Raw genomic sequence first — 26102 nt, forward strand, 5'->3', positions numbered from 1 at the left:
AATTATAGCTAACACTATTGTATTTTTTGTATTATCAATTGTGCTAATTTATTACCATTAAAGTCTCAATACTGTTACATTATACAAATACTGTAAAAGAAATTCAATCATGTTTTGTCACGTGGTATCACCAGAGGGCAGTATACTGGTTGTAGTGTGCGATCAGCCCCCTCTGCAGAAGAAGCCGCTCTTCTTCTCCCCGTTCATTGGTGGCGCGTGCTCTGCTGTGTCTGTCCGAGTTGGCGCGAACGTGCACGCCGGCGCGAGACAAAGAGCATCCTGCACTCCAGAGGAAACTACACCGGTATCTTGTTATCGGTTCAGTTTACGAGTGATAGCTGTCTGTCGAGTCGTTATGGCTGATAAAGAAGGTTAGTATGATTTCGTGCATCCGGTGGGCTCTCTTTTAGCGGCGACCGTTTAAATGAAGCCGGCAGCGGCAGCTGAGGTGTTTGTTGGTGTGTTTTCTGGGCAGGCCGAATCCCGCCATAACGACACAGTCTTTGCTGCATCTATACTGTTTTTAGCTTGTTCTGAGAACACATGAACTGTTATTCGGCATAAATCCATTCTTTTGTGATGGGAACAACATGTTGGAAAGCAACTAAAGAGCTTAATAGTTTAGGTTAAATAGCGCCGAATTAGCTTCGGCTAGTTTGTTTAGTTTTTAAGTTGAAGTATGTAAATCCATGTTATGCGTCGCTTTTTTCTTGAAGCTTTCAATATTGTTGTTGTTGTTTTTGTTTGTTGTTTTTTTGCTCTTCTAACGTTAACTGATTCTAAATGCAAAATGTTGGGCTATGATATTAAGTAAGTCGTTTTTCCATAGAGTTTGTCTATAAATATTGGACAATATTAATTGCATCTTCCTCTTAGAATGGTGATGCTAATAGATTATACGTAAAGTAACTTGTCGCACAGCAGTTGGGGTAGAAAATATAAACGACTTTATGACCTTACATATTCACGGCGCATTGAAGGCGTTTTGACAGATCTCATCTTGTTTTCCCGCCCCTTTTTTGTTACAGCTGCATTTGATGACGCTGTGGAGGAGAGGGTGATAAATGAAGAATATAAAATATGGAAGAAAAACACCCCGTTTCTTTACGATCTGGTTATGACTCACGCTCTGGAGTGGCCCAGTCTTACTGCCCAATGGTTGCCAGATGTCACCAGGTAAGTTAACACAATCACAACTACTGTCATCAGCTTTAAAAAAGAGCCGAAACTAGGCACTATTTTGATAAACGATTAATCTGTCGATTAATTCTTGATTAATCGGATGGAGAAAAAAATAGTAATTTAAATTAAAATGAATTAATCGATTATTCACACTTTTTTTACGTTCTGCCCAATGTTGTCTTTCAAACAATGTGAAATAAGTACAAATGAATGTGAATGTATTTGTGTGCAATTAAGCACTGAGATACTGATTCCTACCATTTTAGAGTAAAACTCATCACTCATTTAAGATTATAATTAAAAAAAATCAAAGTACAAACTAAATTTACTGGTATGAGGTTGGAGGGAAACATTCACTCATCTGACATTACATTTATTACTCCATTACAATAGTCCTTTATGCTTACTGCTCTCAGAAAATACAATTACTTGTGACATGTAGATTTTTAAGCTCATATTTATTTTCTCTCAGAAATTAATCTGCTTTCACTGAAGTTTAATGTAGACACTCTTTGTCAGGGCTAGCCTTTATGCAAAATAGAAATACTCGCATGGCTTTCTAACATTTACAGAAGGATACAACAGTAAAAACAAAGTTATGCACTGTGGAAAATGTCTCAAGTGTATTAAACTGCACACGCATCTGTCAAAGCAAGCCGCATTAAAGTCGGCATGAAATTAAAATTGACCCTAATTGCCTCCATTGATGACGTCCGTTTGACTCCGACTGTCAGCCTACTGCGATCTTTGACAGCGAGATGAATGGAATGTCTACTTTTCTATATAACATTAATAACATTCATACTTGTCATGTTTGACAGACCTGAAGGGAAGGATTTTAGTGTGCACCGCCTGGTTCTCGGCACACATACCTCTGATGAGCAGAATCACCTGGTTATTGCCAGCGTCCAGCTGCCCAATGATGATGCCCAGTTTGATGCCTCACATTATGACAGTGAAAAAGGAGGTGAGTGGCTTACCATGTATGAAGATGTGTAGATCATAAACTGAAACTTTGAATGCATAATCTCCACCTATGTACTTATGACAAGTTATCACATTTTTGCTCTCTGTTTGTTTATAGAATTTGGTGGTTTTGGCTCGGTGAGTGGCAAGATAGAGATTGAAATCAAGATTAATCATGAGGGAGAGGTGAACAGGGCTCGCTACATGCCACAGAACCCCTGCATCATTGCCACCAAGACTCCCACTAGTGATGTGCTGGTCTTTGACTACACTAAACACCCCTCCAAACCTGGTATGAGCTAGAAACATTTTGTTCATATTTTAACTTAGTAAAACAGTGCACAGTCTGACACAACTTCCAAAACGTCCATCTGAATGTATTGAGAGGCAATGCTTTAAAGGGTTAGTTTACCCAAAAATGAAAATGATGTCATTAATGACTCACCCTCATGTTGCTCCAAGCCCGTAAGACCTTCGTTCATCTTCAGAACACAGTTTAAGATATTTTAGATTTAGTCCGAGAGCTTTCTGTCCCTCCATTGAAAATGTATGAACGGTATACTGTCCTTGTCCAGAAAGGAAATAAAGACATCATCAAAGTAGTCCATGTGACATCAGTGGGTTTGATAGAATGTTTTGAAGCATCGGAAATACATTTTGGTCCAAAAATAACAAAAACTAGGACTTTATTCAGGATTGTATTGTCTTCCGGTTCTGTTGTGGATCCGCGTTCAGTGACGCTGCTGACGTGTGTCTGGTGCCCCCGAGCTTCGTTTACAGTCTGAGGGAGACGCACTCTGGAAACAAAACAATCTTTTTTGCCCAGCCATATTTATTTGAACCCGAATACACGGACGCACCAGATACACGTCAGCACCGTCTTACGTCATCAGCGTCACTGCGGACTCGTGAACGCGGATCCCCAACAGAACCGGAAGACAATACAATTGTGAATAAAGTCGTAGTTTTTGTTATTTTTGGACAAAATGTATTTTCGATGCTTCAAAACATTCTAACTAACCCACTGATGTCACATGGACTACTTTGATGATGTCTTTATTTGCTTTCTGGACAAGGACAGTATACCGTTCATACATTTTCAATGGAGGGACAGAAAGCTCTCGGACTAAATCTAAAATATCTTAAGCTGTGTTCCGAAGATGAACAGAGGTCTTACGGGCTTGGAGCCACATGAGGGTGAGTCATTCATGACATCATTTTCATTTTTGGGTGAACTAACCCTTTAAAGCAGTGGTTCTCAAAGTGTGGTACGTGTACCACTAGTGGTACACTTTCATATATTTCGGGATAAGTGGATGAATTCGCGTGTTGTAAATCCAACAGATCCGATTCTCTGAACAGTGGCACAACCTAACATGGTAGTGCCCATATAGCTCAACTAACGCGATCATTATAAAGGTGTTTAAATAAGAAAACACTTACATTTGCATATATTTGACAATAGGAATATCAGATATTTCATGCCATAGCTAACGCATCTGAATATTTAAATAAAAAAGGAAATAAAAGCAGATCATAGTCACTCAGCGCTGCCGTGTCACATGACAAGCAATGCGCGTCGCCATGGAAACAGTAAAGTGATAAGTAAGGGTCGCCTTGAAAAACTCACGTGGGTCATTCAAAATATTTTTAATGTACGTGTAAAAAGGTTAAATAATACACAGCCTGTGTTAACTTTTTTTTTATTAAGTACAGTACTTTTTTTACTTAATATTCAGGGTGGGAAATTAACTTTTTTGCCCACCAGCCACAGTGGCTGCTGGATGCCCAATTTTACCAGCCACTTGTATTATCTACCAGCCACTTTTTCTGGAATTCAAATTTATGAATGAGAACTGTGACTTTGATAACATTGACGTCCATTAAAAATATGTAATTCGTTTAATCCATTTAACAATATGAGTTATGCTGCACTCAGGCGCCAATTTATGTTTTCCTCCGTGGATGCTCACAGGCGCACGCCCTTTTTTTTTTTTTTAAGAAAAAGCACTATTTAGCACAAACAGGGCTACCATAATATGTGAGCAACATGTATGTACATGTTTGTATTTTTGAGAGAATTTTATGCATGGTTATTTTACAGTTTAGTTTTTAATATTAGTTAAGTCTGTATGACCACAAATGATGGAGTATTTAAATGTATTTTGCTGCTATTTGAAAAAAAATCCAGCAAAACGTGCCAGCGCGTTTGTCGACCCCAGAGGCTTAACTCGATAATAAAGCCGTAAAGTAGGCTATCTTTCAACTCAGGAAAGCACCACTTCTCACAAATACAGATAGGATTGGAGATGAAAAGTTTAACTGACACATAATCGAGCTCCGGAGCACCCACGGTATCGGCTCCTATCCTCGCGGCTGCTAAAACTATCGCTAAACTAAAAAAACGATAGCTATCTAGCCATCACAAAACACAACTTCAAGTTAGTAATTTACTTACTTGCACATCCAAACGTAGTCCCGAAAAGGTCTGCCCTTTTTTCCGATCACATGGACGTTTCTGAATAGAATTGGTCATATTCATTATTGACTCTATTTTAAGGTTAGTTGTCCCTCTAATGAACAAATTGTTTGCATTTTCGGACGACGCATAGGTTCGACAGTAAGTACAGTGCATGGACTGTTCGACGGGAAGGTAGGCTAACCATTCCCTCGTTATCCCTTCGTCATCAATGCGCCACTTGTTCGAAAAGTACCTTCACTTTTTATTTACTTTGCCCTCAATAGTTTGTACATTCATATACTGCTGACTCCGCGGCGGGCCTCTTAACACCGGGCATATGTCGCCACATTTTTTTAATTTTCCTTTCGTCTGTAGGCTACCTCAGCTCAGCTATATGTGTCACGGTCCGTTCAGCGCTGTGTCCGTGCGCTGTGTCCGTTACGCACAGCGCTGAAAACCAATCAAATTAGTTACTTGACAAAGTGCATTATTTTTACTTAGCAAAAGCATTCTTTGACAAAAGATGTCCAATCCGTTACAAGGAATGTTTTAAATAGTAACCAATAAAAATGTTTTACAATCTACCCGCCACTGTGGCTGGTATACAAGGCAAAGTCACCCGCCACTTTTTGAAAAAGTACCAGCCATTGGCTGGTGGCAGGTGCTAATTTCCCACCCTGTTAATATTTAAGTCCAGTACAGTTTTTATTTCACTTTTAGGTGCAATACATTTGAATTTAACCATTATTTAAGGTTTTCTTCTTTTTTTTTTTACCTGTATGTAAGCAGCACAGTGCAGTGTTAATATTCAAACTGTGTTTTTACAATGTTTAAAATTGCTGACAATAATACATTTTCTTATTAGAAATAAAACTGCCTCGTTTTTGAGCTGTGCAGAACTGTAGCTGAATAGTTAGGCCTACTATGCTACTGTATTTTCATATTGGTCATTATGGTGGTACTTGGAGAGCCAAATATTTTCTGAGGTGGTACTTGGTGTAAAAAGTTTGAGAACCACTGCTTTAAAGGAATTGGTTTGAAGACGCCATGCAAAATGCAAACTGTTTAACAGCTAAAGCAAAGCACTAAAAATACCAAACCTAAGATGAGAATAAATTCTTAATTTCATGACTTAAAAAAAAAAAAATGTAGGGAAAACATGATAATGGGAGACTTAACTCTTATTTCTAATCCCTAAGCTTTTTGCCATTGTGTGAAGGCGTCAGATGTCAATATTGTTTGTTTTTTTACTCTAAATTTGTGTTCTCCTCCTGTGCTCCTGAAGACCCCTCTGGAGAGTGCACTCCTGACCTGCGTCTGAGGGGCCATCAGAAAGAAGGTTATGGTCTGTCCTGGAATCCCAACCTGAGTGGCTGTCTGTTAAGTGCATCTGATGACCACGTAAGACATTTGTACTCTCACTAGGGGTGGGAATCTCTAGGCACCTCACAATTCGACTACGATTCAGAGGGATGCGATGATAAAACGATTACCGATGCATGTTTTTTCTATACAGAATTTCTCTTTTTCTCAGTTTGACACTACTTGGTACTTTTAAACAAAAGTATTTGTAATGATCCATAATGAATTTACTTTCAATATATTTTATTAATTAAACAAATGGGAATGATTTGAAAATAAATGTTGCTATAGAGTTTGTATTTTCCGAGTTAGGTGGAAACTTTTAAGGTTGTCATGGTTTCCATGTCAGCGCTGTTTGATCTGACGTGTGGTTTATAACAGAATTATGCGGTGAATTCAAATGCTTCCCACTGGCGCTGTGTAATAATAGTGTCGCGTGATTGAGATCGGCCCACGAGTAACCCTGTTCTGAGCTCGCACTGTGCAAAAACGTTCAGCGCAGCTTAAACGGATGGCGCGGTTTCGTTTAAATTGCTGTTTGTTGTTCCTCGTATGTAATGGAAGTTGCAGCTCTTATCAATTGGACAGCGTGGTGGTCGCACCAGTGTGACCTTGTGGTCGCCCATTTGGTCACAGTCTGGAGCCCTACTTGCATAAAGTGTGGCTCTTGTCCAGGTCCTTTTCCCCCTTCAACTTCATAGAAGCCAACGTTACGCTAGATTTTAATGCACAGGGTGCGGTCAGCTTTCTCGCTCATCCATCATGCGTCTCTGTTATGTGCATAGCTGCACGCCACAGACTCTCCAGGCGCCTTTTGCGTTCCGTCAATATTATGTTATCAATTAACATTTAGAAAATCAATGTTTGACATTTGTGATTCGATTCAGAATCGCCCGCATCGTGATGCATCTAAGAATCGTTTTTTTTCTCCACACCCCTAACTCCCACTATCATTGTCTTAATTATATGGAGACTTAAGCTCTATGCTTTTATGTACCCTAAATTTAGCCAATGCTAAATTAAATTGAAAAATTTAGATGTAGAGGATCTTGCTTTTTGTGCATGCTCCTAAGAATTCTTCTGTTTTTCTACAGACCATCTGTCTGTGGGACATCAGCACGGTGCCAAAGGAGGGAAAAATAGTGGACGCCAAGACCATTTTCACTGGTCACACTGCTGTAGTGGAGGACGTGTCCTGGCACCTGCTGCACGAGTCTCTCTTTGGGTCTGTTGCAGATGACCAAAAGCTTATGATGTAAGTACTTTTTGCAGGGATTAAAGTTCCCTGTCGCTACGACGGATTTCCGTTAATTGCAGAGTCTACAACGGATTTCCGTCAATATCAGGGTTCCCCTCTGTACTAATGTCTTAAATTCACTTTTCGTAATTTTAAGGCCGTCAATATGCTTACAAATAGTGTAATAAATGTCTTAATAGAAGACCTATTCAAACTGAAATTAAAGAAGGACGAGGTGTATTCACCCTGCTGAGGGGGATGTGATCAAAGCCTGGAGTGGAGCAAAAGCACGTTCCTCTCTCCACTCTTAAGCGTTCTGTTATCACTTCGCTCACGGAAAAAACTGCTCTGTGTTTACTCCATTTTAAAAGTTATTCTAATACGTTTATTTTATTTTTTATATCATCAACGTCTGAATTTATAATACTATATGTAACATACCTTTTTCATCTCCGTGTGTGCTGTAACTCTGTTTGACGCACCCACCGCTAGCCTAGCTTAGCACAAAGACTGGATGTAAATGGCTACAGCTAGCATACTAATCCCAATAAGTGACAAAATAATGCAAACATTTTCATGTTGTGATTTGTATAGACACAGAGTGTACAAATAACAAGATCATATGAGACACAGCCATCTTTTAATTGATAAATACTGGGAACTGTATTTGCATAAGACGAAGCACTGCTACTTGGGCAGAGTGATTACCGCAGCACCTGAGACGCACCGTTGTTTCTTCCATCAACAAAACCAACGGGACTAACTAGCTAGTAGCGGACGTGAATGGTGATCATGGCTAACTTTGAGGAATTGTCAGATGATTTTTACTTGGTATCAAACCAAGATCCAGAACCATATCTTTATGAGCCAGAATACACAGACGAGGAGTTACAAACTTTGGTAGCTGATAGACAAGATGGTCATCTAAAAACATAATGGAACACTTACCGCAGCCGCAGGTGATCTACTTTGTCCTGTCTGTGCTTCATGGTCCGTGTGGCAAACTCCATTTTCTCAAAATAGTCGTCCTCAGTGAAATGTACTGAGCAAACACGATGGTCCTTGATGATCTCTTTAGGTGTGTTTGGATCGATATCCAGAGCAAGTAGCCATTGATTCATCAGGTCATCATTTTTGATTGCAATTCTATGAAACCTCATTAGGGCTGGGACAACGCGTCAACGTCATTGATTAAGTCGACGCAAAATATGCACGCCGATTCGTCAGACCCAAAACAAAGATGGCGGCAACCATAGTAATAGCAACACGAGTGGCTCCTCAGACTATCATAAGTGCAAGGCGGCAGTGGCACGCACTCGTACACACACACACACAACACGCATAAAAATGTGCGTCAGTATCCAGTTCTCTTTCGGCCTTGAACGAACCATAACACACAAATTATGCCAAACTGTCCGTTTTGTCGAGTGTTCTCATAAGAGCAGTCTTAAATGAGTAAAAGTATTTTATTTTAAAGAGTAAATTACTCACTCAGACACGGCGCCAGGATGATTATTATACCGGAAGCTTAATAATCATGAATGCACTCCGCTATCTTTTAACACATCTCCGGCAAACGGCTTCTTCGCGCAAAAGGAAAAAATGTCACAAAGCGCATTGAAATGCAGCGAACGTGGTGTTTCCTGATGGATCGAGGTTGTTCATTTTATACGTGCAATTCACACGAGCTCTAAGCGCGTGCGAGACTGCTGCAAGTATGCGCTTATTGCTATTAATGTCGTGGAAAATACATAGAGGATACTGACAGCGCGCTGACAGACAGGACTAAGAAGGTAACATTTTATAAAGTCTCAACTTTCAAATTTGGTCAGTCAAAGAAAGTTAAACTATAAATAGGCCTACTATTTTGTGGTTCTTTAATGTGTCGTGACAGATTGCACTTTTTTTTCAGTAAGCTAGGCCTATGTGTTTTCAAGGATTCAAGGTTTTATTGAATGCTACCACTGACTAAGAATGCATTACTTTGCACTTGTATAGTCTTTTATTTTGGAATTTTAAGAACAATAAACATGTTTTGCAATGCTAAGGAATTCATGTTTTTTTTTTCATTCAGATATGTAAATCAACATGTATAAATTGCTATTAGTCAATTAATGGGGAGAAAATCGAGAATCGAAATCGAATCGGACTGGAAAAATGAATCATTAGATTAATCGATGCATCGAAAAAATAATCGCTAGATTAATCGTTTAAAAAATAATAGTTTATCCTAGCCCTTACCTGGTATCTCCTGTTTATAGTCGCAGCTCTTTACAATACAGTGAACACCCATGATTGTAAACTATGCATTTACTATCTAGTAATTGCGGACTCTATTACTCCAACTCTGAACGAACTCTCTGCTCCTCACCACGGTGCGTCTCAGGTGCTGCGGTAATCACTCCGCCCAGGTAGCAGTGCTTAGCCTTCTGAGAATATAGTTCCCAGTATTTATATGGTTAAAATATGGCTGTCTCATATGACCTTGTTATTTGTACACTCTGTGACTATACAAATCACAACATGTAAATAGGAAAATTTTTGCGTTATTTTGTCACTTATTGGGATCAGTATGCTAGCTGTAGCCATTTACATCCAGTCTTTGTGCTAGGCTAGCGGTGGGTGCGTCAAACAGAGTTACAGCACGAACGGAGATGAAAAAGGTATGTATGGACTTATCTAACTCTGGGGGATACAGTGAATAAGCTAAAGTCCTAAAAAGTCGGCGTGTTCCTTTAAGATATAATTTATAAAAAACGAAATTCACTTTAAAGAAAGGCTTTATTCAATACAAAACTAAATTAAGTGGTCAAAATCATGTCCGACGAGTAAGATAGGATCATATATCGGGTATATGATCCTATCTTACTCATGTCTAGGGCTGTAGCCTACCCACCCTTTAGGTCCCCAAGGTCAGGATAGGTGCATAATGAAGGTTGTGAAATAATTGCCTAATGTTAACTCTACTTTGGTGCTGCAATGATATTGCATATCGCCACGATAACCGACTTCATCTTAGCTGCTTTAGGGGCCGTTCACGTTTGCGCTCTCGTTCGTTATTTTAAATGTAGATGCGCGAAAAGTGCACCCCTAAATAAAGTGCGACGCCGTCGCAACTCTCACTTGGTTTCCCAGGCGAGATGGGAAAAAAAAAAAATCTAAGTATGCTTTAGGGCTTTGTTCACAGAAGCTGCGAGCCAAGCGTGAATTCCAGCGCTTCGAATCACGACACGCTTTCAGTTAATGGTCATATAGTCCGAGTCTGGCCTTCGAGATGTTCAAAACTTTTATCATAAACAGTTGTTTGGTTTAGCTATACTTACGAGTAACAGAAACAATCAGTTTGCAAAGACTGTATCAATCGAAGCTCAGCTTTGGGAAGATAAGATATACAGGTAAGGATTAGTAGACTGCGAAGAGGAGAGAATGTGATGGAGATGAGAGAGGAAGAGTAGGTATTGCAAACTGTGCCCATGAGATTAACATTATTACAATGTATTCCTATTTAACACGTATACATGTTCTTTGCTAATTACAGTGTAAAATATAAGCTCAATTTAACAACACAAGCACCTATAAAATATAATTCCATAATAGTAGTATTGTATAAATATTAATATTTGTATATGGTCCTCGAATGTTATATTTCACCAGTATCAGCACTGGCAGTTTTTTTACTGTTTGTATCACTCCACTTCCTGTTTGCGCAACTTACATCATTAAGCCAATAGGTGGTGCAATTAATTAAGGAAAAAACAAGTTGCTGAAACCAATCTTTTAGGGCTGGGCGGTAAATCGAGTTTTTAAAATATATCCTTTTTTTTTTTTTTTCGATATGGAATGAGGCAATACCGTTTATATCAATACAGTAGTTTGATACAAGCACATCTGAAAAATAGCAGAGGATGAAGTGTGAGCTGCTGCAGTGAAAGAACATAATATAAGCTTGTGTCCTGTTTAGGACAAATTGTACTAAGCGCTTCAAAATAACTGGCAAGATATAGTTAACAAGTTTAAAGCAGCTTGCCCTGTCAGATGAATCTCCGCTAAAATTAAAGCTTCCGTTAATTAGCGCCGCCGCGCGCATGCGCGCCAAACAGACGAGCACAATAGAATAGTAGCGCAATAATTCTGACTAAAATATACATATTGCTAAAATTTTTGTTGGAGACAATAAATGTGCCATATGTGGAATTTTAAACCTACAAGTATATTTTTATGAAAGTGACCATTATAATGGGTAGGGCTGTAATGTCCCAGTCAATGAGTTTGGTCGATACGTTCTGGTTCGACGAAAATTCTGATTGGTCGATTTTTTTGCGCGTTCATTCATTTCATCAGTTTTGCTGCGTTCATTTCATCAGCTTTGCCACGCTCATTTCATCAGGGGGAAAGCACTAACTGCCAATGGGGGTGTTTTCAGAGTACCCCTGTTTCACAGGTAACACTGGAGAAGAGAGACAGATAAGTAGGCTATAGAAGGTTTGATGCTGAATGTTATTTATTTAATTGTGAGAGCGTTTAATAGTCAGTCTTCTAACATGTCAACAACAAAGACATCGACAGTGTGGCAGCATTTTGTAAAAATTGATAACGGGAAAAAGGCCGAATGCAAAGTTTGCAAGCAACAGTTTGCCTTCCACAGCTCGACGACAAACATGACATATCTAAAAGCGGTAAGCTATCTTGTCTGCGGTAGGTTGCCCTGTCTGTTTTGAGTAGGCTATAGGAATTGGCGTATCAGTTATGCACTTTATTTCGTTTCTGCTCTTGATCTGGTTTAATAAATTTTTTTTTTTACTAAAGTGGACGTGCCATTTGTGTTTATTAAGAGTAATAAATATTATTTTTTACTAAAGTGGACAGGCCTTTTGTGTTTATTAAGAGTAATAAATATATTTTTTTTACTATAGTGGACATGCCTTTTGTGTTTATTAAGAGTAATGAATATTCTTTTTTTTTACTAAAGTGGACGTGCCTTTTGTGTTTAATAAGAGTAATACATTTTTTTTTTTTTTTTACTAAAGTGGACGTGCCTTTTGTGTTTATTAAGAGTAATAAATATTTTATTTTTACTATAGTGGACGTGCCTTTTGTGTTTATTAAGAGTAATGAATATTCTTTTTTTTTTTTACTATAGTGGACGTGCCTTTTGTGTTTATTAAGAGTAATGAATATTCTTTTTTTTTTTTACTATAGTGGACGTGCCTTTTGTGTTTATTAAGAGTAATGAATATTCTTTTTTTTTTACTAAAGTGGACGTGCCTTTTGTGTTTAATAAGAGTAATAAATATTTTTTTTTTTTTACTAAAGTGGACGTGCCTTTTGTGTTTATTAAGAGTAATAAATATTTTATTTTTACTATAGTGGACGTGCCTTTTGTGTTTATTAAGAGTAATGAATATTCTTTTTTTTTTTACTATAGTGGACGTGCCTTTTGTGTTTATTAAGAGTAATGAATATTCTTTTTTTTTTTACTAAAGTGGACGTGCCTTTTGTGTTTAATAAGAGTAATAAATATTTTTTTTTTACTAAAGTGGACGTGCCTTTTGTGTTTATTAAGAGTAATAAATATTTTTTTTTTTTTACTATAGTGGACGTGCCTTTTGTGTTTATTAAGAGTAAAAGCTTTAAGTTAATAGTCTATTCGTGTCTCAGCCGCGAAGCTGAGCTCTGTGCGAGGACATGCACAGAGCAGCTGAAATGATGAACTGAATGACAGTTATAACTTATTATAACATATGACAAAAAGAGTTGTCTAAATTATGTTGCATATTCCTCAACTGTTCTTGTGATATCACTAGTTGACAACACAGTACTATTTTCGGAAATCATAGGCTATGATATTGCGCAGGTGCACATGTTTCAATGCTGTCAGAGCCGACAGATTCGTGTGTCAGACTCATTTCAGAGCAAAATAATTAGGTCAAAAATGATTTAATATACTGCAAATAGCCTACTATTTTTTTGTTTATTTGTTTTATTTAGGCGGACAACAAGGCTACCAAGTACTGCGCACAGTGCGCAGCTAATCAATTAAACGTTTTGTTTTTTTCTAACGTCATTTTTAGTCTATTTTTTTAGTCGAAAATTTCAGGACTTCAGTCGACCAAGATTTTCTTTGGTTGAGTACAGCCCTAATAATGGGTTAAACCTGCAGTAGGGAGTTTTGTGAAAATGTTGACTTAGCCTGAAAATTTGAAGAAGCACAACTTATAGGTCCAACCCCCTTGCTCTCCGCTGCGCTACAGTTCCTCCCCCACAGCGGAGCCTGCCGTGAACGCGCAGGCTAGTAAGCAGGACCACCGATGACGGCGGATTATAAACGGTTATGGAACATTCACTAATAGGGACGAAACATCAACAATATGCTTTACATTGACTATGGCCTGCCCATACTTTGACTACAAACTTGGTCCTCAAATCATTATGTATTTTGCAATACATGTAACTTTATAACGTTGCACTCTTTCTATAAGTTATAAATAGCTAGTAAGATAACGTTAAAGGATTAGTTCACTTTTAAAAAAACGTTTGCTGATAATTTACTCACCCCCATGTCATCCAAGATGTCCATGTCTTTCTTTCTTCAGTCGAAAAGAAATTAAGGTTTTTGATGAAAACATTCCAGGCTTTTTCTTCATATAATGGACTTCAATAGGACACAAACGTTTCAAGGACCAAATGACAGTTTCAGTGCAGCTTCAGAGGGCTTTAAACGATACCAGACGATGAATAAGGGTCTTATCTAGCGAAACGATCGGTCATTTAAAAAAAAAATACAAAACTTTAAGTTTTATAAGCACAAATTCTCGCCTTGCTCTGTTCTGTGATGCACGTTCGTAATCCTGTTCAAACTCGTTCATCAAAATGAACAAATCTTTTTCGTTGAATGAACGAAATGACTGTAAAAAAGATTCGTTCATTTGGATGAACGAGTTCGAACAGGAGAGTCACTAACGACGGTACGCGCTCGCGCTGTGCAAGAGAGGGGTGATCAGCGCGTACACGAGTGTGATTGACACTGCTAAGACATTCCTCCTGGCTCTGATTGGTCGTTTCTGACCGGGAGCGGTGTATTTCTGCAAATGGCAATAGGACCACAGGGAGGAGCCAGAGGAGCTTGATTTTTTTCCACAGATTATCTGTCTCATATTCTACTGTCAGGACATAATGACAGTTTTAACAAATATTTGTTTACAAAAGTGACCTACTGGAGCTTTAATCAAATGCAGGCTAATATAATTAGTTTGTGCTTTTGTTTTTATTTTCATTTTTAGTTTAGCCTTTAGTCATTTTAAAAACAAAAGCATTATATTTGTTTTTAGATTGTAATGTGATTTTTAACCACCTTTTTGCACATAATATATTGCATAGCCTACATTACATTCCCTATATTTGTTTCCATATCCTTCAATATCAACAATGTTTGGATATCATTGAGCAGGATGTGAAATAAATTTCTTTTTTCTTTTTAATAAATACATATTTTCTTTATCCAAATAGAAAAACGTAGAAAGTACCTAGATATATATCGTATATCGCCATTTAACCAAAAAATAAAGAGATATGATTTTTTTTTCATATCGCCCAGCCCTACAATCTTTGATGCTCATATAAATTGCTAATTTGTCTCTGGATACAGAAGTATTGTATGCCCCCAAACCCCCGAGCAAAGGACCTCTGTATTTATAAAACCCTGCGTACAGCCCTGCTCATGCTGTTCACTTTTCATATAATCAACATAGATTAAATTAAAAAATATCATTATATTATTTATTTATTCATAATGGCTAGGTTAAAAACAGATATATTATATTATATGTAGTTTGTGATCTCTCACTTGGCAGCAAAAGCTCAGTTGGCTTTTATTATTTTTAGAAATAAAAACGTGTTAAAGTTATGCAAATGGTTAATTATTTGTATGACTACATCAATCACAGAGTCAAGTCTTGTAAAAGCATTAGATTGAAAACATTGAAATTTCATAAAAGTGTGGGGGGGGGGGAATTGAAACGGTTCAAAATGGCCTTTCTTTAAATGCAAATGTTTTTTATTTATTTCATTTGTGAAGGTAATGCATATACTCACTATACTCCTAATTACTAGAAAAATACTTCACACTTGGTGTGTGACAGGCTGCGGAATGGGGTCTGGCCGAGGGAAATTTCAGTCAAAAGATTTTTTTTTTAAATATATTTATTCCCTGTTTTTGTCTTCCTGTTTGTTACTGTAATCCTAATGTCTTTTAGCACAAAATGTAATTTTAAAAGGATATTTAACTGTTCAGTCTGTGGTTATTTAATGTGAGGAGTATTTTAACCCCTTTCCTCTTCCTTTAGCTGGGACACACGGTCCAATAACACGTCCAAACCCAGTCATGCGGTAGATGCCCACACTGCAGAGGTCAACTGTTTGTCCTTCAACCCATACAGTGAATTCATTCTGGCCACCGGTTCTGCTGACAAAGTGAGAGCTACATTCAGCATTTGGTTCTGTTGCACTTGTGAATACTCTTTATGTGAATACTCTTTAAATGCGCATCTCTATTTAGACTTCCAAGTTTTGATTTTATTTGTCTCTCACAGACTGTTGCATTGTGGGATCTGCGAAACCTCAAGCTGAAACTTCATTCATTTGAGTCGCACAAAGATGAAATCTTCCAGGTATCATCTCCCATTTTGTCTTCATTGCAGATAGAATTGTTAAAGGTGAAAACTGAGTGTGATAACATGTCTTGAAATGTGTCCACAGGTTCAGTGGTCACCTCATAATGAGACCATCCTGGCGTCCAGTGGAACAGACAGGAGACTCAATGTTTGGGATCTCAGGTAGGTTGTCTCACTTTCCGTTTACTCACGACTACCACTAAAATGTGAACTACTTTATCATACAAGTCTTTTCACACTGCTAATAAGAATTTCTTGGCGGGTTTTTTGTACAGTAAAATCGGAGAGGAACAGTCGCCAGAAGATGCAGAGGATGGACCTCCGGAGCTGCTGGTAAGTAGTAATATGGTTATGTTTTTATTTTAAATGTGTTTATATATTTTGATTAGTTATGATAATATTGCTCTTTGAGGTCATGTTATTCACGTATTATTGATAACTTTTTTTTTATTCAGTTTATCCATGGAGGCCATACAGCCAAGATCTCTGACTTCTCCTGGAATCCAAATGAACCGTGGGTGATTTGCTCTGTGTCTGAGGACAACATCATGCAAGTCTGGCAGATGGTGAGTCCTATTTCTTTCAACTTTGAGTTTAGCATCAGCACCTCTAGAAATAAATAAACAGTTCAGTCATGATGTAGCCTGTTTTTTGTTTCTCTCTGACAAATTATATGCTACCTCTTAATGTGGCTATTATGGAAAGAGTTGCTTGTGTGATTGTTAGCATAACCTTTCTAGTTGTGTTTGTAGTTCAGTTATTTATGTGTATTTCTTTTGATGTATTTAGGCGGAGAACATCTACAATGACGAGGACCCAGAGGGGGCAGCAGACACTGAGGTTCAGGGATAAAACAGCTCTTTACACCAACCCACTCTCAGCATAAGACAAAACTCTTCTAAAAAACTGTCTATACACGTGAAGAACTTTCCCCTAAGTAATGGCAATGGAAGAATTGACACTTTCCCCACCAGTCATTTTCTACTATGTTAATAGAGTATTTTTCTAAGAAAAATGTCAGTTGATCATTGGTCAATATCAGAATGTGAGAAAAATGACCCATCTCACCCACCAGTGTCTCGTGGATTTCCTTGCAGTTGAAGTATACTTAAAGTATTACTTAATATCTGAAAAGTGTATACAGGTGTGTAGTAAATTGTGGCCAGAGTGCAGTGGTTCAATGTTGATGCTCTTTAGATTATTTTTTAACTTGTCTGACAAATTCTTTTTCCATTTAAGCATCCGTTCAATTACATGGCTAGGTGTATTGATAACTTCAGCTCTTGTGTACTATTTTTACTTTGAGCTTCATGTATCGGTCAAGTGGTGTTTAATGTCTTTAATATTGTGACTTTTCAGTGTCTTTCCTGTATGTCCATACCTTTGTACAGAACATTATGAATAAACTGTTTTTGTTGATACAATTTATTTTAAATGTTGGTGTATAGCTTTTGCAAGATTTACGGTTTTAAATACTGAATGTCGTTTTAGATAAATCTCATGAAGTCCCAAAATTCAAAAAATTCCACTTGCAATAAAAATCATTTTGCCTGACCCACGTGAGTTAGACAATCAAAAAGTGGACTACCTACCTTTGGCGTGAGTTTAGGCGGGCTGTCTGCTTTGTTTTCGCGCTTTACTGCAGCCGCGCGTGCACAGGTACTGAGGAGAACGGTGCGTTTTTTTGATTATTGGTTTTAAACAAAAGGATATTAAAAACAATAATGGATAACACTTTATTTTGATGGTCGACTTTGAACATCAGTAACTATGCAAATACATGTCAACTAACTGCTTAATATCTGCGAACTTTATTGTGATGATCCTCCAACAGACATTTTACTGACTATAAGTAACTTTGCAACTACGTGTCAACTTATTTTAACCCTAACCCTACCAATCTACTAACACTAATGAGAGTTAGTTGAAATGTAGATGAAACGTTACTTAGTCAACAGAATGTTTTCAAGGGACCATCAAAATGAAGTGAACCAATAATGTAGTATTAATCCATTGTATTAAACGGCCAGTGACCTTCAGATAAAAGCAGGTAATATTTCCCAGTATTTTGATTTTGGCTCGTACGGGGATGTAAAAAAAAAAAGCCTACCCTGAAACTGTCCTTTTAGGAAGAGAACAGTCTATTTTTTATTTATTTAAAAGTCAGTGTATAAAAACAATAGAAAAGCATTGCCTACATTTATATGTGAAGTAGTGCAAGTTGGTTGCTTGACATTTGAATTAGATTACTTGTCACATCAAAGGAAGTGAGTCTGCCATCAGCAATAGTTATTAATGAAATAAAAGATTGAAGTTAATCAAGCTTTGAATTAATTTGAAAATTAATTTTAATTAATAAAAATTAGGGGGAACCCCTCATGTATTGAACTTGCTGTGGTTCCCTCTCTCTCATAAGTGACAGCAAGATTAATTTGAGATGGATATTATTACCAGATATAAACAATAATCTATCTTGCCTGATCATTTGAAGCATGAACAGTGCCATATTTACATTGAAGTGAAAACACCCAAAAATACTTTTCTTGGAGTAATTTGTTTCACACATAAAAGCCAATAAAATGACTGAACAAAAGCCAGTGTTCCTCAACAAAATACCTTTTATTTTTTGCCATCTAGATTTTTAATAATCAATTTCTTGAACTAGATTATTCAATCTTATTTAAAAAACAAAACAAAAAAAAATGCCACCAGTCACTGACTGTATCTGCAATAGGTACAAGTCATATAAACATAATGTCTAATTCGTACATGTTTATCTCAGATCTTATTAACAAGAAACCTTAATTCAACAAAGCACTTAATTCATCTTCTCATAGTCCCTTATCTAAACATTCTCACCATCATGCTGTTGGTATGTTTATAGAGCTTTCTTACGGTGCCCAAATAAGTCCTTGTTTTGCCCACTTCACTGACTTAAAAGAGAACCCTCTTATAAACAATAAAAAACATTGTTTTAAGTACATTAATGTCAGATAAAGATTTGGATCTGACGTGCTTGGTCCTGGTGTTCAGAGAACTTTTTTTTTTAAATGGTTTGCAGAGAAAATTTACTTAAGTCTTCAGTAAATTGTGGCTATTGTTTTGGTGATTGTTTATGAGAATATATGCTATTTGAATTAAACTATGAAACCAATATATCAAAAGCATTTTACATAATTAATGAGATAATTAATAGCAGACATGAACTCATTAGGTTTTTTCCACCACCACACTGTTCTCTTGCTGGCGAGGACCCTCTACACGCTCTCTGTAAAACAATAAAGGATATATAAAATATAGAAATAAAAATATATATAGATATGCCATCTAACAGTTTCCAGATTTAATTGTAAGTCATTTGTCTGTTCACATTGAAAGTGGAAATGCAATAGGATTAAAGACAGACAGATTTTTAATATATGGAGTAGAGTATGCTTTTGGATAAATAATGTATCTTTGTTGGCAGGGCTATCCAGCAAAGTGCAACAGAGTGAGAAACCTAGAATCTGGTTAGGACAAATCACATTAACTTGGGAGAGATAGTATTTGTCACTTGATTTGTGCATGGTGTAATATTAATTCCCCCTTTGCAGTGTGCAATGAGAAACTGTCCTTTAAAAAGTGCTTGTACTTGCCTGTAGGAGATAAGCTCTTTGGCCACGCTTTTTTTCAGCCTCTCCAATTCTTCACTCTTCTTTATCTGGATCTTGAGCTGAGTTTTCAGCTCTCTGATGTTTTCCTCTAAGTTGTCAACTGTCTCCTGAATGAAGAACATTAAACCGTCAGTACTATATGCAATCTAAAAAATGTAAAATCAATGAAAATTACACACCCTATATTGTTCCACATTTTCCCTCCTCTGTATCTCCATTAGTCGGATCCTCTCCTCCAGACAAGTTCTCTGGAGTCTCAGTGTCTGCTCTTCTTCTCTCAGTGGTCCTAACTGGGCTCTCATCTCCAGGCACTGCTCTTTAGCCTTACCGAGAGCATCCATGGTGACCTCCCGTCTCTTTAACAGGGACTCTAACCGGGGTTCGTAAAACTCCTCCAGAGCTTTTATCCCACCCTGCAGGTACTGCTGTAGGTCACAAGAGGCCCGTCGTCCTTCAGTCACATAAGAGCGAGTCTTCCTCTTGCTGGATTCTTGAGTGAGGTTCTGCTGCTTCTGCATTTCCTGCAGGTGGCTTTGGTGATCTGAATGAATCTTGGTGATCTCCTCAGTCATCTTAACAGCAAGCGACTTCAGCTCCTCCTGATTTTGTGAATGCAGGATGGAATACCGTAACTTGAATGTATTGAATAGATTTTTAAAAAATTAGAAATATTTATTTATAGTATTTATCAAGGCCATAACTATGTCTTTAACATTGGGGGGGGGGGGGGGGGGGGACTAAAGTATGTGTATGTGTATGTGTGTGTGTGTGTGTGTGTGTGTGTAGGGGGGTTGGAAAATTAAAGTATAAAATTGGATTTAAGGGAATTAAAGCTGCAGTAGGTAGCTTTTGTAAACAAATATTTGTTCCTGTGGTCCTATTGCCATTTGCAGAAATACACCGCTCCCGGTCAGAAACAACCAATCAGAGCCAGGAGGAATGTCTTAGAAGTGTCTAAAAATCACATTACATTCTAACATTACAATCTAAAAACAAATATAATGCTTTTGTTTTTAAAATGACTAAAGGCTAAACTAAAAATGAAAATAAAAACAAAAGCACAAACTAATTATATTAGCCTGCATTTGATTAAAGCTCCAGTAGGTAACTTTTGTAAACAAATATTTGTTAAAACTGTCATTATGTCCTGACAGTAGAATATGAGACGGATAATCTGTGAAAAAATCAAGCTCCTCTGGCTCCTCCCTGTGGTCCTATTGCCATTTGCAGAAATACACCGCTCCCGGTCAGAAACAACCAATCAGAGCCAGGAGGAATGTCTTAGAAGTGTCAATCACGCTCGTGTACGCGCTGATCACCCCTCTCTTGCACAGCGCGAGCGCGTACCGTCGTTCGTGACTCTCCTGTTCGAACTCGTTTATCCAAATGAACGAATCTTTTTTAGAGTCATTTCGTTCATTCAACGAAACGAAATGACTCGAAAAAAGATTTGTTCATTTTGATGAACGAGTTCGAACAGGAGAGTCACGAACGTGCATCACAGAACAGAGCAATGCGAGCATTTGTGCTTATAAAACTTAAAGTTTTTTATTTATTTTTGAAATGACAGATCGTTTCGCTAGATAAGACCCTTATTCATCGTCTGGTATCGTTTAAAGCCCTCTGAAGCTGCACTGAAACTGTCATTTGGTCCTTGAAATGTTTGTTTCCTGGAAACAAAAGCCTGGAATGTTTTTATCAAAAACCTTAATTTCTTTTCGACTGAAGAAAGAAAGACATGGACATCTTGGATGACATGGGGGTGAGTAAATTATCAGCAAAAGTTTTTTTAAAATTGAACTAATCCTTTAACGTTATCTTACTAGCTATTTATAACTTATAGAAAGAGTGCAACGTTATAAAGTTACATGTATTGCAAAATACATAATGATTTGAGGACCAAGTTTGTAGTCAAAGTATGGGCAGGCCATAGTCAATGTAAAGCATATTGTTGATGTTTCGTCCATATTAGTGAATGTTTCATAACTGTTTATAATCCGCCGTCATCGGTGGTCCTGCTTACTAGCCTGCGCGTTCACGGCAGGCTCCGCTGTGGGGGAGGAGCTGTGGAGGGAGGGCTGTAGCGCAGCGGAGAGCAAGGGGGTTGGACCTGTAAGTTGTGCTTCTTCAAATTTTCAGGCTAAGTCAACGTTTTCTCAAAACTCCCTACTGCAGCTTTAAGAAAAATAAATAAGAACGGTAAAAGTTCAGAGTCTATTACAGTTATGAAGTGTTCAATTTTATTTTAAAACATGCACACATTCAATCTTATTCATGTCCTCCCTAATGTAAAAACTCTCTTGTCACATTCAGTTATGAATTACTTGAATCATGCAAATAATAGCATATTTTCAATTAAAAACGGGGACATTTCATAAAAAGGTTGAGTAGTTTGCTTCACTGGATATTACTGTCGGTCACTGAACATTCCTATCGAAAAACAGTTGTCAAATAATGTTTAGCGACTTACATCTTACCATGCACTCTTTCACAGCGTTGTGTTGGAATTTGCACTTGTCTTCTGTGAACAGTATGGCCCTGCTTCTTTGATTTGACTGGCCATTTCGATATTTTTTTTAGATTAACGAGCGCAGTTATACTGGTAAGGAAAATTAGCCAAACTTTTGTAACTTTTAATTTTTTTTCTGATCCTAACAATAAACAGAGTGGTGAGTCACGGAGAGCAGCAGAACAGCATCTAGAATATCAAATAAAAGGTGGCGGGTGTCGGAGGGTTGACAATTTGGCCATTTCTAATTATGGGGGGGGGGGGGGGGGGGGTGCTCAATGTCCTCATTGGGGGGAGAACCTCAATGTTTATGATGGTTATGGCCCTGATATATATAAATGGCCTGACTGGGAAGGCCCCCCCAAAAAAAACTCACCTTATAATTAACACCTGGCTACAGTGCCTAGAGTCCTTTTGCTACAAAGTTGCAAACTACATTTGTAACTCCTCTTTGTAGTTGATGTAAAAAATCATGGTTAAGTTGAATAAAATAATCTACATCTTTTCTGGAGCAGTTTGAATGCATTCGCACCAGTCTGGTTTATTGAACACTACCTGAGCTTGGTTGAGCTGCTCCACCTCTTTCTGTTGTAATTCAAGCTCTACTTGTCTCTGTGTACAGTCTCGAGCCACTATGAACAGGCGTTTCTTGGTCATTTGCGTCTCCCCCTGGAGGCTCTGTCTCTCCAGTCTGACTTTGGACAGGAGGCCTTGTTCCTCCCCCAGAGCTTCCCTTACAGTCTGCAGCTCTTGGGCCATGGGCTCCTCCAGCTCCAGAAGCTCCTGAACCAACTCATCCCTTCTGCGCTCCAACTGGCCCACCTCCTCAATACAGCTCTCAAATGCTGCTCTGAGCTTTTGTAATTCCATGGTGGCAGACAACTCAGGCCTTGCCTCGGCATGGACCCCTGCAGCATCATTTTCGACCTCCAACACAGTTTGCTCTTTCTCTGGAATGCTGGTCTCTTCAAACTTGATTGTTTTTGTGAATCTATTCTTGTCCATTTTGTTCTCTGTTTCTGAAAATATCTCCAATGGTGCAGATGTGGTTGGATGTGCTGCATCAAAAACATCTAGCTGTGCCAACATCTGTTGCATAAGTCCATTAAACTCAGCTTGCAAAGCTTTTCTGCATTTTTGTGAATAAGGCATGGACTCTTCAGGAAGAGTTAGAGCAGCCTGGATCTCTTCCAAGCAATCTTCAAAGTAGTCTTCATCTTCCTCTTCAATAAATAAGGGATCAAATGTTCTTTCTGTCTCCGATAGAGGTCCATAAGCTTCCTCAAAGTTTATTTCTTGATCCTCCATTTTATATGTTGACCTATGTAAATGTATGGGGAGACCATTCTTGTGGTTAGCCATTAAGTTCATTTATGATTTTAAGTGTATGTACAATGTACTTTGTGAACTGTGATTCCTGAGGGATGCTAAGGATGGTGAGAGGAAATCTGAAGCTAATGCGTCATTGAGGGACAGCTGCATAAACTTGTCGAACAGCTGACTGATCATGAACACACTTATAGAGAGCATCCATATGAAAAGCTTAGATTAACATCTGCGAGTGTACCTTTGATCAGTTGTAAAGAACATGCACACATTGGTACATAAATGCCTTTGCATTTGGCGGACATGTAATAAGCAGGAAATAAATAAAAAAGTAAACATACCCATCTTTATCAAAATGCTGTCAATCAACAAAAAGAGGAATCCATTTTTTTTATCACATTAACTTTGCCCAGACTCCGCACTGTAAAAAATTACTGTTCATAGTTGTAAAGAATACAAAGTGTGTTTTTCAAGTAAATACTATTTCAGTCTTCCTACTTCATAATGTAATGTTTAATATGCTACTACTTTGTAATGAAGTGTGAAATTTCCTCGTAATTTCCTGAAGTTTCTACACCAATTTCTTTTCAGTGTATGATTTTAGTATCTAGAAATGCTCATTCACCATCTTCTATCTAGACAGGGCTGGTATTTCTTATGCCAGTCTCAGTGGGACACAGAGAGCAGCTGCTGCAGAAACTGGGAGCAGGAACAGACAGAGCACATTCCATCAGTGCCAATGATCTCAAAAACTCCCCATCTCGAATAACTGCTCATTCCTTTAACATGTTTACTTAAACATGTTACAGTACATGACATATTAGCTTTTTACATTGTTGCTTTCAGGAGACTAATAACTGTAATCAAGGCAAAGTAGATAGCATTTGTCTTCAATTAATACTTTACAGCTTTCCAGACTTTTGAAACTATCGCCAAGAATAACAATGTGTGAAAGAAAAACCATGAAGGCACTGTGCTGTGAGTAGGTTGTGATATGGCAAGTCTAAAGATGGCTAGATCTATGATACTGTGCAAATATAAACATCAAAAAACTTTGAGAAAATTGTTAAATGTTTAAAAATTGTTAATAAATTCATCACTCACCTCAACTTGACTCAGATAACAAGGTTCCAGGACAATAACCATGAAGTGAACCCCAACTGAAGAGCTGGTAGCCAACTGAACATGAAAAAAGGACAGAGGTAGTCTGGCCTCTCTCTGACCAAGTTTAAACATATGCCACAGGTCTCCCAGGCAACATTTAATCTGTTTACATTTATTAATAAACAGAAGGGGGACGAAACATGAGCACATACAGCACCAACTCCAGCTAATCAAGAATCATGAGGTCCTCTGGGGGGTGACCTGCTTACTGGAACCAATAGGACAGCAAAGATACAATAGTATGCAAATAAATAGGTTCAGTATCCAATGGGTGGCAAGTGTAGGGTCCGCACATGGACATGACACGGCAAAATATTTCAAAAGGAGTGGGCGCACTAGAGTGACATGCCGCAGTCACCAATATGAACCACGGGGAGGTGCTTGTGAAAAGTTGTCATCACTTTTGTAGTTTCCTAACAGCACTGACCTAAATTTAGGAATGACCTGAAAGCTGGGTTCTCATCAAGCATAGACAGGATTGAAATCAAGTGGGAACAGAAAGCTCCAAGTGAGTCGTTTTAGACAGTTAGATGTAAGAAGTGGGTGTTTGTTTAGAAGAGCCAACGGCCCCAAATTCCCTCCATGCCTGCTCATTTCCCCAGTTGCTTTAAATAGATGTCACAGATTTAAATGGACATTTCACAGATCAGTAAAGTTTGTACAGGTTAGATATTTTGAGTGAGCTATTTTGACTAATTGATAAATTGATAACTGTAGGCTTAACAAAATATTTAAACACAGATAACAACATACTGGAATAAATTTTAAATACATGATAAATCAGTGTGATATTTCTAAATCCTTCTTTAGCAAGAATTTTTTATAGGCCAAATTAACAAGCTATTGTCACAATGTTATATACTGTAAAAAATGACATGATTAATACATTATGACATCATATGTTTTTAAATTGCTTTAACTCGTCAAAATAAGTTAAGCATTTTTCAACTTTTTTTCTATAAGGTATACAAGATTCAACTATTTTTTAACCCTCTGGTCTTCTTCATTTAGGGGTCACACTTGGCTCCGTCACGGTCAAAGGTGAGGGTTCTTTTTTTCCCAGGAAAACCAATGTACTATATTTTGTGTGCATGCATGCGTGCGTGCGTGCGCGCGCGTGTGTGCGTGTTTGTGTGTGTGTGTGTGTGTGTGTGTGTGTGTGTGTGTGTGTGTGTGTGTGTGTGTGTGTGTGTGTGTGTGTGTGTGTGCGTGTGTGAGCGAGAGAGAGTCTTTTGTATTTTTTTTTCATTTGTTGATTTTATTTAAAAAATATCAATTATGTGTGTGTGTGTGTCTGTGGTGTGCGCGCATGAGAGTGTGTGCGTGGGTGTCTAATTTGCATATTTTAGTGTCACCCCTTCTTTGCTGTGCACTTTTGCTGATTTGTAGTTTGTACCACCAAGTTTCTCTGAGTTTTCGTATTTTTTCGTATTTCCCATTAATTTACAATGCGGCCATTTTTGGCCGCGAAGGAGCCAAGTTCGATCATTTTTTTACGGCCCTTTAACCAAATAATGTCAATGTTTTTTTTTTTTGCATGTTAATATAGCTAATGCACAAAAGTCATCAAGTG

At 37.9% G+C, this 26102-nt stretch overlaps 2 protein-coding genes across 3 annotated transcripts; one reads left to right on the top strand and one right to left on the bottom strand.

Annotated features, from left to right (window-relative positions):
* Positions 1-145: 145 nt before the first annotated feature.
* On the top strand, positions 146-17305 carry rbbp4 (retinoblastoma binding protein 4). Its single transcript, XM_077196301.1, has 12 exons — positions 146-371; positions 1029-1176; positions 2004-2149; positions 2267-2440; positions 5895-6010; positions 7066-7226; positions 15551-15677; positions 15797-15874; positions 15963-16039; positions 16153-16210; positions 16333-16443; positions 16667-17305. Exons 1-12 carry the CDS (start codon positions 356-358, stop codon positions 16727-16729), a joined length of 1275 nt encoding a protein of 424 aa, XP_077052416.1. The 5' UTR covers positions 146-355; the 3' UTR covers positions 16730-17305.
* Positions 17306-18477: 1172 nt separating this feature from the next.
* On the bottom strand, positions 18478-24838 carry sync (syncoilin, intermediate filament protein). Of its 2 annotated transcripts, none has more exons than XM_077196300.1 (5): positions 24470-24838; positions 22595-23360; positions 19710-20129; positions 19513-19637; positions 18478-19145 (listed from the first exon to the last, which is right to left on the bottom strand). In XM_077196300.1, the coding sequence occupies exons 2-5, from the start codon at positions 23345-23347 to the stop codon at positions 19088-19090; spliced, it is 1356 nt and encodes a 451-aa protein (XP_077052415.1). In that variant the 5' UTR covers positions 23348-23360; positions 24470-24838; the 3' UTR covers positions 18478-19087. The 2 variants fall into 2 exon arrangements, with proteins under 2 accessions (XP_077052415.1, XP_077052414.1); XM_077196299.1 differs by having other exon boundaries at positions 19710-20162; positions 24470-24653.
* Between the last annotated feature and the right edge of the window lie 1264 nt (positions 24839-26102).

This window comes from Siphateles boraxobius, unplaced genomic scaffold (genome assembly GCF_051911475.1).
Source record: "Siphateles boraxobius isolate OS27281-9 unplaced genomic scaffold, OSU_SipBor_1 35, whole genome shotgun sequence".
Taxonomy (NCBI): domain Eukaryota; kingdom Metazoa; phylum Chordata; class Actinopteri; order Cypriniformes; family Leuciscidae; genus Siphateles; species Siphateles boraxobius.